Source organism: Falco rusticolus, chromosome 2, assembly GCF_015220075.1.
Source record: "Falco rusticolus isolate bFalRus1 chromosome 2, bFalRus1.pri, whole genome shotgun sequence".
Taxonomy (NCBI): Eukaryota; Metazoa; Chordata; class Aves; order Falconiformes; family Falconidae; genus Falco; species Falco rusticolus.
This window is the reverse complement of record NC_051188.1, coordinates 73,933,716-73,948,596: the sequence shown is the minus strand read 5'-3', so window position 1 is coordinate 73,948,596 and position 14,881 is coordinate 73,933,716. Positions and strand designations below refer to the sequence as shown.

The 14,881-nt window shown below is 43.4% G+C and overlaps 1 protein-coding gene across 2 annotated transcripts; it reads right to left on the bottom strand.

Moving 5' to 3' along the window:
* Positions 1-4,170: 4,170 nt before the first annotated feature.
* AKAP17A (A-kinase anchoring protein 17A) lies at positions 4,171-12,742 on the bottom strand. Of its 2 annotated transcripts, XM_037376976.1 has the most exons (6): positions 12,679-12,742; positions 12,224-12,349; positions 11,138-11,880; positions 8,839-8,987; positions 7,525-7,765; positions 4,171-6,086 (listed from the first exon to the last, which is right to left on the bottom strand). In XM_037376976.1, the coding sequence occupies exons 3-6, from the start codon at positions 11,810-11,812 to the stop codon at positions 5,157-5,159; spliced, it is 1,995 nt and encodes a 664-aa protein (XP_037232873.1). In that variant the 5' UTR covers positions 11,813-11,880; positions 12,224-12,349; positions 12,679-12,742; the 3' UTR covers positions 4,171-5,156. The 2 variants fall into 2 exon arrangements, with proteins under 2 accessions (XP_037232873.1, XP_037232872.1); XM_037376975.1 differs by having other exon boundaries at positions 11,138-12,349.
* Positions 12,743-14,881: the final 2,139 nt, after the last annotated feature.

Here is a 14,881-nt window from a genome sequence, read left to right as displayed (position 1 = left end):
CTGGCTGCCCATGCCAACAGCCACGGTGAGGCAATGTCACACGCAGGGACAGCAGGCACCAGCTCCTGCACGGCCCAGGAGGCTCAGCAGCTTTGGCCCACAACCTTTCCTCACAACCTTTCACCCGCTTCAGCTCAGACCTTGATGTAAGCAGTCACTGATGAGCAGAGTCCCCATCCTCAAATGGCAAGAGGTCACACACTGCTTTGTGCCATTAGATGATTAATACACTTCTGAACCCACACATCCTCAAGAGCAAGGTGGTCTCCCCCTGGCTCAATCCCATCCTCCTGGCACCTCTATGAGGACAAAAGGGAGACATGGAGTTCTGCGGCAGTAATGTGAAGCTCTCCTGGAGCTGAGTGCAAGAAGAGAGGTGCATCCTCACAACTGAGAAAACTCTCTTCGCATCTCATTGTGTGACTCAAGACTCAAAAATGGAGGCAGAACACTGGAAGAAACCCTGTGCATTTCTTGGGACTCCGTAAGGCTCAGAGGTCTCTTCCACTGCTGCCAGGGCTTTCCAGCTGGCATGAATGCAGTTGCTGTACTGTTGAGTAACCTGACCTTGTACTTATACCACCCCAGTCCTACTCACCAAGGAAATTTTTCCACTACTGAAGGAAAAAACCCCATACCAGTAAGGAACGAACCTGAACGTTTCCCAGCAACAAAAGCTGATCTTAAAGCAAGCTTAAAATTGACAGGTATGGCTGCCTGACACAGAGCAAGAAGTTGGGAGCTATCTGAGTTCTCGCAATGGCAATGGAATAGCTCCAGAGTTTGAAAGCAGGACAAAAAAACCCCCTAAGTCAAATGCATGGGTTAAGCTTAGCACTTGAAGGAATGAATTGCACCGAAGTCTTCCAGCGTTTTCAAGAATTTCTTTCGTCATTTCTACCCTATGCCCCTGGGCCTGCCATGCATTCAGTCAGGATGAAAGCTGACACGCAGCATTCAATTTTTCAAACAGTAGTCCGATGGAGAAGAAGCAAAAACTTAAAACAGTCTTGCTCACTCAGATCCTTGATGTTCTAATAAAAGCAGTGAATAAATATATATTCCTGCTTACAACCCAGGGGAACAAAGCCACCAAAACTAAACCAAACCCTGAATATTGAGAGACAAATTGAATAAGACACGTAACTTTCACACAATAAGACATATGCAACATGCAACTCATGACAAGCCTAGGCAACGAAAGTCAGGTTAGTACTGGTACACAATCCCAGCTGACCAGTTTCAGAAGTAAACAGGCGGATATTTTTGCAGATATTCTCATTGGGTTGGATTTCTAGCAGTTAAGTGTCTGAAAGTAGAGGTAGCATAGTAGCTCAGTCAGACTCTATCCAATACTCAACCATACCAACATAAATGTTTCAGAAGTATTTATTAGTTTGGTATGTCTTTGATAAGTGTTAGTTGCTAAATCCCAAACTCTTCAGTTTCCTTAACATTTTTATCACAGCCCATAACTGCAGTGTGATTTAAGCACTGTGAATTTAATAATTAAATAAGAACAGTAGTGTGGATTATTGGAACTCTTTCATTAATTCGACCAAACGTTGATCAACAAACTTTGAAGTCCATTTCAAAAGGACATTGGCTTAAGGCAGCTAAACCAGCAAAGGATAGGTGTTAAATACTCATTTTTTCATATGAACTCAAGGTCACTCAACAGACATACACTGAAATGGAATAAAAAAGACCAACTAATTTTATCTGCTTTTAGACAGCTCCTGAGTCAACTCTTGCAAATCCAAGCAATCAGGTAAGATTTAAGTAATCAGCGTCACAACATTTTTCCAGAGTAGGGAAAAGTATCAGTAACTTTGGTACTTTGGCTTCTAGAAGCCATTGTAAAGCTGCTGGTAACCTAGGTTCTTTCACTTGAAACACTAAGACCCCTAGAAGTTACTTGATAGAAATGTACTGACTTAATCAATACAGAACAAAAAGCAATTGTTTACTATAAAAAATTATATTATTTCCTTTTAAGTTATTGCATCAGCAAGGTTTTTGCAGTAATACAAGCAGATACCTCAGCCATAATAAAAACCTGAATAAATGATATTGGGCATAGCCAATGTGGCCTTATTAGAAGATTACAGTTTCAATTCTTTCCAAGCTTCCTCACAGTTCAAAGCCCATCATCAATGAAGACCACAAGGCAAACTGATGCCCACACAATCTTGGAGCAATGGCTACCTTGAAAAGACCAAAGCCCCCATTTTTATTGTTGAGCATGATGTCATACAGCACAGGATATCCCTTTGGTTGGCTGGGGTTAGGTGTCCAGCTGCGTCCCCTCCCCACCTCAGCCTACCCATTTGGGGAGAGGTGCATGGTACACAAAATGGGAAACGGAGGCGGCCTTGACGCTGTGCAAGCACTGCTCTGCAACTGGTGTGTTAACAGCACTGTCACAAATCCACAACACAGCACCATACTGGCAGCTACAAAGAAAGTTAACTCCATCACAGCCAGACCCAGTACAAGGACACACGATGCAATATCCATTTCACAGGATTCAGCACTGAAAAGATTTTGGCGAACCTTGATGCAAAACAGATACTTGAAGCAACAATATCACCAGGTGTTAGACTGGATAAAACTTTACACTGAGCAGTTACTGGGCAACGTCAGGTACTAGGAGTTTTAAGAGGTTTTGATTGGGTTCAGCTGGCCAACTGAAAAGAGGCCTTCTTCCACATTCTGCCTTCATTTTGGAAAGCAAGCATTTGCAAGTAGCTTCAAAGCACTTTCAGGCTTTTCTTCCTGAAGCTGCTGTGTAAAGAAAAAACGTAACACAAGCACTTTATGAGTTACTTTACGCTACTGCACTTTTAGAACATTGTATGAAAAGCCAGTGCTGGATATGGTGTTACGTTGAATGATTATCAAAGTCTGACAGCTGAACATCGTCCCCACAATTATCTTCTCTGGCCTCAGAAATTGCCCCAAACATCAGGGGAGCTTATGGAATTTAATCATTTCAGGGTGGGATGTGAAACCTGCTATTCGTGCCTTCTCCGGACCAAAAAAACCTACCAAAACTGTGCTACCAAGCTCAGTCTTTTTTATTTCAAGTAACAATACCTGTTGGATTCTGCTAGTATGTCTCCAACACCTTTTGCTGACTGCCACTGCTTTAACTGCTTCCACTCTTGGCAATGACACTGCATTCATAGCTTGACGACTTCGTAGAAGTAGCATTATACACTAGCATTTCCCCAATTACTTATGTAATACATCAAGGCCCCGACCTGACATACCAATCCCAGTGAAAATCCACAGCAGAAATATACTGCAGAGATACTAACAAGAATCTAATCCTGAGCTCAAAGACATTGGTGCTATTAGTTAAATTTCTCACGTAACTGCAGACAGAACACACTTTTTTAAAAAAAGGTGGTGTTACCATGGTCAGTGTGTCAGCATTTAAGAGCAGGCCAAGCCAAACTGCATGCATTTACGCACAGGTATCCCCACCAGCCTTATCACATACTTGCAACCAACATTAGATTGGATTTTAGCTAACTCATTACTAAAGATGAACTTACCTTCAGGCCTTTAACACTTTAACAAAGAAACAAAAAGCAACTGCTCAGAATTCAAGAGGCTGAAGGTGCTGAGATGATAAACCAGGCTAGCTCTCAGCCCCCAAGACAGTGGTGAAACTCACAAGAGAAGCCACAAAAACTTGAGAAGTAACATAATCAATTGGAGATCTTTAAAAACATAAATTGCCAGGAAGATAAAGGAATGTCTACCTTTTCTTTCTACAGCCAGTAACTACAAAGACTTGAGCAGCATGGTCTAGCAAGAAAAAAAACAACCCTGCACTGATTCACTGAAAGCAATGCAGACGTCAGCCAGGGATCCCGCTGAGCTGCAGCACCAATGTGCTCCTTATACACTCCAGGAAAGGGATTCACTTTGATTTGATGCATCAGTGTGAGGAAAATGGCATCTGAAGGCTGCAGATAAAAAGCACATGTCCTGCTGAATTAACAGTTGATACAGCTGTATATAACAGGACCATCAAGAATAGTGGCTGAACTTCATCATTCAAATGTGTCAAGCAATATTTTTTTTTTAAAAAAAAGGGTTCTCATACAACACTTCATATGTCAGTATATTAAAATCTGCAGAAAACAGCAACTTCAGTTCACTGGAAACAGTTCTCTTTTAATTTCACCATAAAAAAGCAAAATAAACTCTTCCACTGTAGTATTATAGCTTTTAATATTCCTGAGCTGCATTTTAGAAGCAAAAGTATTCTTAAATGGATTTAACAAGAGACACTGCAGCCTTGCTTTCCAACACAAGTAAAAATAATTTAGCAAGAAGGCCCCTTTTTCAAAAGACAATGGCTAGCTCTGTATATACCTGAAAAAATGCTTCAAGTGGCTCTATGTCACCTGAAGTAATTACAAAGCCAAATATATCAACAAAATAACAGAACAACTTTTCAACATTTTACCACCGTTTCTTACTTCCTACATCAGTGTGCCTCTCTTACATGGAAAGTATTATTATACAAATGGTATTACATTCCAGAATAACTTGGGCCACAAAGCTTGGCATCATACAGACATATGAAGGAATCACAGCAGTTTAAAAGATATCTTGCGTATCTTTATAGTGAGTTTTAAGAATTAAATGAAAGTCCTGCTATCCATCTCAATCAGCAAAACACTACTTTGTTAAATGTGATTTCATTGAATGCACCAGAAAGCATCTTAAATCAAATCTGTATGTAATGGCTTGTCATGTCTGGAGTTCCTATAACTGGCACACATGTACTTCTCAAGCCAAATTAGGTGATACAGAGATAAAAACTAAATTGACTAAAATCAAGGTTTAGAAACCCGAAAATCAAGGAAACAGGTTGGCTTTCAGCACTGTAGGAACTCGAGCACAAGCACAGGTTGTTATACCTACACTGTGATAAAAAACTAGAGAGAGACAACAATGCATGAAGAATCATCAAAAAAATCAGGCATCTATTTTCTTGGTTTGAGACTAGATACAAGTTAAGCATTGGTTGAAACGAATGTGTTTTCTATAGCAGTCAACACCGATGAGGTCTCATGTACAACTTCCTGGCCCTTTTGTCCAACCACAGCCTTTCCAGGGAGCCAGGGTCGCCACTACCCACTCCAAGTACTCCTTTGCTTATTCAGTGATCTCCTCCGGTGTCTTCGTCTCCTGCTCACACTTCTGTGACTATGACTTCTTTCTCTTCTGTCTCGCTTACGTTCGCTACTGCGAGTTCTTCTGTAACGTGAACGTCTGGGGCTTACACTTCTTCGACGAGGACTATGGCTTCGTCGAGGACTGTAACTTCTGCTAGAGTGTCTATAATACCTCCTTTCTTTCCTGCGCTTTTCATCCTGATAACTCACATCTCTTCTGTGTCTGCTCCTCTCTCGTTTACCCTTACTGTCATCAGTGTTTATGCTGCTACATGAACGGCTCTTTCTTCTCCTTGGCTCCGTGCTACGTTTGCCCTGCTCACAGTGTGAGTCCTTCCTGCAGTTATTCTGGTCATAGCTAGAGAGGCTCTTCTGCTGCTGGTTATTGGCGGGAACACATGAAAGTACCCCTGAACTTTTCTCAGAACACCTCTCAGAGTTTGTGGTATGAAGTTTCTGACCTTCTTTGACATGACCTTTGTCATGAATGTTGCCATTCAAGTACTTGCATTGATTATTTACACTCTCGGGGGGTGCTACTTCTCTTTGAGAGCCGGAAGCCAGTTTGTCTGTAACAGTCTGTCCTGAGGTAGAAGTGATGCAGCTGGATGACACAGTGTGTGGAACACCACTAGGGGTTTTCAGCACGTCAGACCGAGATGCTTCAGTTTCTTCTTTGTTTTGATTAACTGCATCCATTTTCTTGCTCAGAAGATTGTTCAGTAGTTTCTCCCTCAGTTCCTTTTCTTTTCTCTGCAACCCCAGTGCTCTCTCTCTTTCCTCTTCCACACGTTTGAGCTCAGCCTCCTGGAGCCTTCGTCTCTCCTCTAGCTGCTGAAGGCAGATCTTTTCTTCATTATGTGCTTGCTCCAGAAGTTTTACTGTCTGAAAGATAGTCAAAGGGAAGGTAAAAGTAAACAAAAAAATATCTGTAGATCTGCTCATGCTTCCAAGTGATACTATAACACAAAAGCAGCAACATGGAAAGAAAATAAAATCTAGCAAACAAAACTTAACCATCCCAAAATAAAATGGTGGTTTCCCTCATAAAGGGAAAAAAACCAAAATCAACCAAACAAAAAAACCCACTAACACGCAACTGTTGTAAGGTGAAACATTAGTATCAGTCCACAAACTCTTTTCAGTGTTAATTTCTTCTAGTTATCTTCACAAGGCAAAAACAAGGCTTGGTCTTTATGGCTCCTTAATATGACGCCAGTAGCACACAAGCTAGAACAACCTGTGAAATTTGAAGTATGAGAACTCAGTTTTAAAATTTAAAACATGGATTTCTCTTAGTTGACTGCATTCTGTGGTCATAGATGACTTCACAATGAGTATGTAAAAACTAGCAAATAATTAAACACACACATATTATGTAGAAACTGATTTTCATTTTGTCAACCAGTTTAGAAACTCATACTGAAAAAGAAGGTTCAATTTTTTTGTTGTTGTTGTTATTCTGACCCATACAAGTGCCTTAGTATAGACCTCAAAACTCTGGGAGTGAAAGAAACACACTGCACTATTTTGTCAGACAACCTATCTCACAGCTACAAAGTTGCAAAACCTGCAAGAAGTATTTCTGCCTTCTCCTAGCATATAACTGACCACAGAGCACTGTATGAGTTAAAAAACACTCCTGAGGCACACTGGCATCAAGGATAAATAAACCCTGTGCTCTGCCACACAGTTTTTCATTTCTGTAGAAAATTCGTAACATATATTACATTACACCCTAACAGGACCTTTATCCTAGTCTTAAGAAAATGCATCCTGTTCCATTGAAAAACAGGAATACTGTTAGAGAGACAGGATCTAACATTCAAAACCTTAACTGACAGTACTTTTCCTACAGAAAAATCATTCTGCACATTTTCAAACCTCAAATAACGAAAGCTCATTCTCTGAAACTGCAAAGAATAGCTAACAGAACTGCTGAAAGCCAGACAGGAAACAGCATCAAAACTGGAATTAGAAATAAGGAGTCTTGCCTCTTATTCTCGTGTTTAGTTCACTTTATCAGGCTTACACATTTTTTCACTGGACTTAAGAGCAAGCCTGCCAATTAGTTTAAAAGTGAAATATGCTATTCAGAACTACAGGTTCTATTTTACTCTTCCATTTACTTGTATATGCATATTTTATCAAGGGAGAAATACTGTTTCATTGCACTTTTTTGAATTTTTGGTCTAAGGAATAACATCTGAGAGGTAATAAACCTGCCGTTTAATGAACAGTGCTCCCCACCCCCTCTCTAATCAGTAAAAGGCTTTGTTCTGCTGGGTTCTTCATTAGCTTCTGAAATAAATATTGAAGTTACCTTTGCCCTGCTTAGCAGTTCTGCAATTAGTCTAATGGACTGAAGATTTCTCTGAGCTAACAGGAGCTTCCTTTCTTCTAACTTTATCTTCTCTTGAAGTTTTTTCTGTTCTTCAGCTTGAAGCTTCTCAAGCTGCTTTTTGTTTCGTCGAACTTCACGATCTTTCTGTTTCTGTTCTCTCTTGCGCAACTTTTCTTCTCTTTTTTTCTCTCTTTCATATTCTTCAAGCTCTCTCTGCTTCCTAAAAAGAGATAAATATTTCAATCTTACCTAGAGCAGGTACAATTTTAGACTCCTACTCTATGTAAAAACATATTTTGTACTTGGAGTAATTTGTTTAGAAACAAACAGTAAGTTTGCTGATTACTGAAAAACAGAAGTAGAAAACAGTGAACATTTTAACCACCAGTTGTGACAGCAAACAATCATCAGTCTGTCAATATTTAAAAACAAGTTGGAATCCAAACATAAACCATGGCTACAACAAAAAAACCAATTTGACCAGAGACAATAACAATGCATAGGGCAGCTGGGCAGTGAATCATCATAGTGAGAAGAAAATTACCAAGAGGGTTGCAGAGGTTTGTGGGTTTTATTTCAGTCATTAGGACAAAGTGCTAACTTGTATAAAAAGGCCAAGGGTTTCTGAGGTCAGGTGTCTATGGCACAATTTTTATGAAATTTAGTATTTTGCAGATTTAGTATTTTGAACTGAACATAAGCATTGGTGATAATCTAAATAACCTTACAGTTTTAGAAACTGTTTAAAATCTAAACATTAAGCAATAAGAATTTATACACATCAAGGCAAATGGACATCATACAACCTCTGAATAGCTGTCTTATGACATTTGCACCCCTATACATTTTCTTAAAATGTCACTGTTAAGACGTGTTTGTATCCCATCTCTTTCCTGGGAAAATACTGATGTTAAGAACAAATGAGCTTTGTAATAGCAAAGTTACTTAGTAGTAGAACTAGCACACTATATTCTATTCTCCATCTACAATGCACATTTTTCCATCAGAATGACTACACATCATTAAGTTCCCAGCTCTTGCAGTTACAGTTCAAGGAGGAAAAAAACAAAGGTGCAAAACACTCCTCCAAATCTCATAATCCCTGAACCCTATTTTCCTCAAAAGGACGGCAATATTCTCAATCAGTTTTCAGTGCTTCACTTTAGCTACAGGATTTGAACTCTGAAAGGAAAACTTGTAGTTATTTTCTATCCATTGATGCCGATATGAAGAAGCAACTACAGTTTTGTTGTGCCCGATTGTCAAAAAATATAACTGAGCAGTAAGCAGTACCTTTCTTCCTCTTTTTGTTTTTCCTCAGCTTCTTTCTCTTTACGTTTTTGTTCTTCTCTCTGTTTTTCAAGCTCTTGAAGCTTTTGCCTCTCAAGCTGACGCTTCTTAATCGATGCATCACTGAGGTGTTTTGTTGAGTCAAAAGAAACCTTTACAGGATACAATTGAAAACAGTTTTAAATAGATGAAGAAAAAAAAAAAAATGGTCCCCAACAGCCTACACAATCCCCAGCAATTTTAACCTAGCACAAAGGCATCCAAACCACAGTGTAAATACAATCAGAAATATAAAAACTTTTTCAAAACAAAGGTATCTTCTCCATGTGCCCAGAGCAAGCATCAGAGCACTATAACCAGGTAACTGGGAACTAAATGCCTGCACACTAGCACAATCAGGTGTGTCTGATATCCAAAAGTAAACCCTAGTGTGGTTTACACCCTGGCTGTCCAATGTTTTTAACCTGTCAGAACAGGAACATCTAGAACTCTTTCAGCTCATGTATGCTACTAGGGACTGTATGGCACGAGGTAGAAACAGGCCTTAATAAAGGCCTCCCTTTCTGTCTAAAACTGGAATCCCTAAGTTCAGCAGAAGAAACAGTTCTACAACGTTCAGCACCTGGTTTAAGCAAGCGCCTCCCCAGAAATTCTAACACTGAGATTCCCAAGTTGAGCTACAGTGAACTGAAGCTCCAAGTTTGAGACCAGGAGCACAAGACACACACATCTGAGCAGAGACCTGGGAAACACTGAGCTTCCAGGACATAGGAGCATACCTTGGCCATGTCCAGCTGTGTACTGGAACAGGACATCAGCAGACACCAAAGCTCTGGCATCCTAATCTCCCATTCTAGATACCACCTGTGTGTAGGCAAGGGTCTGTCATATACATTCCTGCAGGCCCATCATCATGAACCACGGGGCAGAGAACAAGGAGCACATACTTTGGAGTTTAATTTACCCAGGCTCTATATAAAATGATGTTTCACTAACAGGCTGAAAAGACAGACAGGTAGAAACAGACAAGGTGTTGTGACCTTGTGTGAAACAATTCTGTCCTGCCAGCACTGTTGAAAACACAGCCCTCTCTCTTTCCTATCAAATCACCAGGGCAGCTGCCAGGAAAGTGTGCTTCCTCTTACACAGCCAAACTAAATTTGGGAACCCTGATCCCCTGCATGTAAGCAACAGTTTGAATTTCACATCCCCTTGAAAACCTTGAGGGTCAAGGTACAGTTTATATGCTCCAACTAGCGAACATCGACATGAAGATAAAAAAATTACAGTATTTTACTTACACTGACTAAACTACAACTTGAATAAATATTTGCATGTTCCCATATCACACAAAGGAATACTCAAGCCTTTTCCTAAAAGACACTTTCTGATTCAATGAATGACTATTGAGCATAGTGAAATACATCCGTAACATCTCCCTCAACTGACAGTTAAATGCACAGACCACTCCAAACATTATCAGGGCAAGTTTTCTTCAGGCCCTGCTTTCATAGACACTGCATCTGAACAGACTGTCTTGTTCTCTCCTGTCATGATTGTATTTCCTAAGACAATGAGGTTACAGAAAAACAAGAATCTGACAAACTCAGTATGTAAATATTATTGATTAATCATACTGCATTCACAGGAAACTGCTACAGATTAACATTACCATTTAAAATTTTGTGGGGCCCTTCTGAATGTGAAGTACACTAGATTAACTGTGTATTCCTCAGACCATACAGGCTACGTGTATGTGAGCTTCACAGTTCTGATGCTTGCCTGGTAGAACCCATTATCAATGCAGGGACCAAATACAGATGCTGTGAAGCGCTGCCCAAAAATTTCTATTTGTAGTGAACACAAGAGAGAACAATACATTTTAAAGCTAGCCTTCTGGTGAAACGTCTGAACTTGTTCAAAATTAGAATTTTAAGTGAAAGTTACAAGATTTATATTATATTACTTTCTAAAAACTATTTAGCAGGTCATGTCTGTATGCTTGGTTCTTCCATCAAGTGGTTCTAATTTCTAGAGCTGTCCTGTTGGGGAAAGGCCGGGGGGAGGGGTAAGAAAGCCCAAAACCCCACTCACTCTCTTCATGTAGTCTAACAACACATTTTTCTTCCATCATTCTCCTTTACAAGTTCTATTACGACTGTTCCATAAAACCACTTTAGTGTTGTTGAAGTCACCAGTTATCATACTACAGCAGATGCAGGTCTTAAGCACTATGGAAATAACATTTAGTTGTACTTGGTTTTTCACATGGATACTCATAAAGAAGTCTGCAGTTTCTCACCTTTATATTGCAAGCCACTGCTTTGCCATCATCACCTTTATACATCAACTTCATCCCTCGCAGGGCATTCATGGCCTTAATGAAACCTGCGTACTCTCGATACTGAACATAAGCTTCAAAATTTAAATGGCCTCCAAAACTAAAAGTGTGAAAATTTCTGCCAGTCATTTCCTCTCTGTAAGGGTCCAGCATAGGTATGTCCACATTACGTATTTCTCCAAATTTCTTGAACACTTTTATAAGCACTTCTTCACTTGGCTTTTCGGAGCCAGAGTCCTTTGCTGCAAACCACTTACAGGGTAAGCCCTCTAAGTGAATAGTATCTGGTCTTTCCCCTGGCAAAGTTTCATTCATATCTTTTGCATCACGGAAAAACGAGTCCCAGTCATGTCTGGTAGGAAAGTCAATCTTATATTCCGCAGCACGGACTTTTAAAATGTCAGAGAAGCCACTCAGCTTTATCGTTTTGCCATCGAGGCATGCCAGAAAAGATTTGACCAAACTTTTGTTTTCAACCTCTCCTTCAAACCGGATGAAATCCATCGTGCTTTTAGAGATCCGCAGGGTGGAAAACTGATGAGTTTGCACCATCCCTTTCAGTCTTTCCATCACTTCCCAGTTTGAAATGGATTTTCCTGGTTGTTTCAGCTGAGGAAGTGCCACACTGATGGTCATTTTTGTAATGGGTTTAAGGTACAACCCACACGGAGCACAGAGCTCTACAGCTTCTGATGTATCATGAACTATTGTTGCAGCAGCCATAACACAGAAAAAGCATAGGATAAAAAAACATAAAAGATGCAAGTTTAAGTTGCAGGCCAACAGTAGTCAAATAAAACAGCCCTTATCCATAAACAATTGAATTCTTTGGCCATTTAACCATTCCCAAGTTAAAACAATGTCTCTTAATACAGGAGTCAATTAGAGAGTTAAAATTGAAAAGTACAAACATCTTAAAACTACTTTACAACCACTAGAGCCTGTAAGTAATTAAACCTCAGTAAGGCCTCAGAAAAAACCGCAAGAAGCTGATGACAATCTTAGGAATACATGAAGTTGGTATGTGATGGCTCAGAAAGCAGCTACCCTTTCTCAGGAATGAGGAGACTGGCGGAGCGATGTCACGCTGCTTTGAAGTTCACTTAAGTAAAGATCAGCAGGCTAGCGCCGAGGCGGGTCCCGCGTTCTCCAGCAGGAAGGCTTGGGAGGTCTCTGCAACGAGAGGAAAAGGCCCTTTTATTTAAAAGGCGGAAGCCCCACCGCCCTCCCCCGAGCAGCCTCACCGGCACAAGGCAGGGAGTGCCGTGAGTCACACCGGCGCCAGCGGGGCCGCACAGCCCGCCCGCGGGAAGGCCGCCCGCTGTCTCGGCGGGAGGAGCCCGGACGCCGCGGCGAGACGCCGGGGGGGCCCAGCAGGGAAGGCCCCGACCCCAACGGCCGGCCCGGGCTACCCGCACCCTCCGCCGCCGGCTACCCGTTGCGCTCCCCGGCCGCCAGAGCCCAGAGGCGCCCCGCCGGGCCCCTCCCGCCGCCCGCCTCACCCGCAGCCGGCGGGCCGGGCCGCGCCGCCCCCACAGGCGCCCACCGCCGGCCCCGCGTGTGCCGCCACCCCCGGCCCGTGCCGGCCCCTGCCCCTCCGCGCGCCGCCGGGGCCGCTTCCGCTTCCGTGTGGCGCAGCGCTCCTCGGCCGGCCAGGGGCGGCCGCGCTCGCCACGGCAGCCCTCTCTATGGCAGCGGCGTGATGGCGACGCCTGGCGGCCGGGCGGGGCCGCGGGCGGGGGCTGGAGGCGGACGAGCGGGAGTGACGGCTGCCTTCCGCGGGAGCGCGGGGCTTGTGTCTCGCTTCCCCCCCCCCGACGGACGCGGTACGGCGCGCACGCAGCCGCGGTGTGTGAGCGGGACTGTGTCCCGGGGGGCGCTTGTCACCCGCTCCCGTCTCACAGCCGGGGCGCGGGGGCACGGGGGGCCGCCCGCAGCCGCTGGGCCGGGCCGGGCGGAGCCGAGCCGAGCCGGCTGAGGTCGCCAGCCACAGGCAGGGAAGCCTCCAGCGTGCTGCTGACCACGCATTCCCAACGATTTGTGCTTTTCTGGGAGACAAACCCGAACTCTGTGTTGATGAAAGAAAGGCACGAATCGACAAGACGTAATTTAGTTGCATAAACGTGAGGAGTGCGATTTGAGATGCTGGAAGGTACCCAGGCTCCGTACATGGGTCTGGAGAGTGCGCCGCAGGACCTAGAGAAAACCTGACTGCAGTGTCAGCTGGAGGTTGTGCTGGGTACTCGAGGGCATCCCACATGGCAGCAGGCACGGCAGGCAGACCGTGAATTGAGCCCTCGGTGCCACCTGGGGGGCCGTGGGGTCTGGGTGCTGCTTGGCTTTCAGCTGCTGCTCTGAGGTCATGTGGGTCTTCTCAAGCCCTGGGCTGAGCCTACTGCACCTTAGCTGGCATCTCCAATACCCCAGAGCATCTCGATGGACTCAGCCCTTGCTGAGAAGCCCTTACAGGCAAGAAGCTGAGTCCTGCTTCTAGTTTGCAAGTAGCTATCTGCATGCAGACACGTGAGTTCAGAGGCCTGAGTCTTTTTCAATGGTATCTTGGTGTCCTTAATATCCAGGAACTGTTTAGTCAACTGGCATCTGAATAGGAAAATATTTCCCTTTCTTCTCTGAAATAAAAATATGGAAAGTATTGATGTTTCTTCACATAATCGTTCATCAATAAATATTTAAGGCACACCAAAGCACATGTCTTGAATGTGCTCTCATCCTGCACTGGTCCTCAGTTTAGAGCAGTGAAATAAAGGGGTTTAAGTGGCAGTAGTGAGCACAGGGGACAGTTGTCCATTTTGTGCTCATTTGCTTTTTATGTCTGCTTTGCCCACCATACAAATGACACAAAGTATTTTGTAGGCCAGCAGATCCTCAAGTACGGTTCTTAAATGACCTTATACTATTTTTCAGATAACACATCAGAGCTTCTTGCTGCAGCTTTACCATTGGCATGTTCCTCATACTTGGGTTTACCGCAAGTGGAGGTTGCAGAAGTGGCCACATATGCACAGGAGAAGGCCTGCCTCCATTCCATGGCCACCACCCTCCAGATATGTGCTCCCACATGCTCAGAGAACGCCAGTGTCAACACTGGGGCTGCAGTTGCATGCCCCTAACTACCTCTCTCAAGTTCCTGCTCCTCATCCCTAGCCCACAAGTTGTCCCTGCTGCTGCTGCCAACCTCCTGCCCTCATCCAGCGATTCACCCACTGCAGAACTTTCCTGCTCCTGTGTCCTCGTTTCAGCTGGGACAGAGTTAATTTTCTTCTTAGTAGCTAGTGATGTGCTGTGTTTGGGATTTGGTATGAGAACAATGTTGACATCACACTGATGTTTTTAGTTGTTGCTGGGTGATATTTATATTAAATCAAGGGCTTTTCGGTTTCTTGGGCCCTGCCAGTGAGAGGACTGGAGAGGAGGGGACATGGCAAGGACAGGTGACTCAAACTAGCCATATGATGTCATGCTGAGTATATAAGCTGGGAGAAGAAGCAGGAAGGGGGGGACATCCAGCATTATGGCATTTGCCTTTCTGGGTAACTGTTACACATGACAGAACCCGGCTTCCCTGGGGATGGCTGAGCACCTGCCTGCCCTTGGGAAGCGGTGAACGAATTCCTTGTTTTGCTTTGCTTGTGTGCGGGGCTTTTGCTTTACCTGTTGAATTGTTCTTATCTCAACCCTTGAGCT

Coding starts and splice junctions, on each gene's coding strand:
- AKAP17A (XM_037376975.1), bottom strand. CDS start 11,899: ATGGCTGCTGCAACAATAGTTCATGATACATCAGAAGCTGTAGAGCTC. Junction 7,766..8,838: donor AAACAAAAAGAGGAAGAAAG/GTACTGCTTACT, acceptor ATCTCTTTTTAG/GAAGCAGAGAGAGCTTGAAG. Junction 6,087..7,524: donor AACTGCTAAGCAGGGCAAAG/GTAACTTCAATA, acceptor ACTATCTTTCAG/ACAGTAAAACTTCTGGAGCA.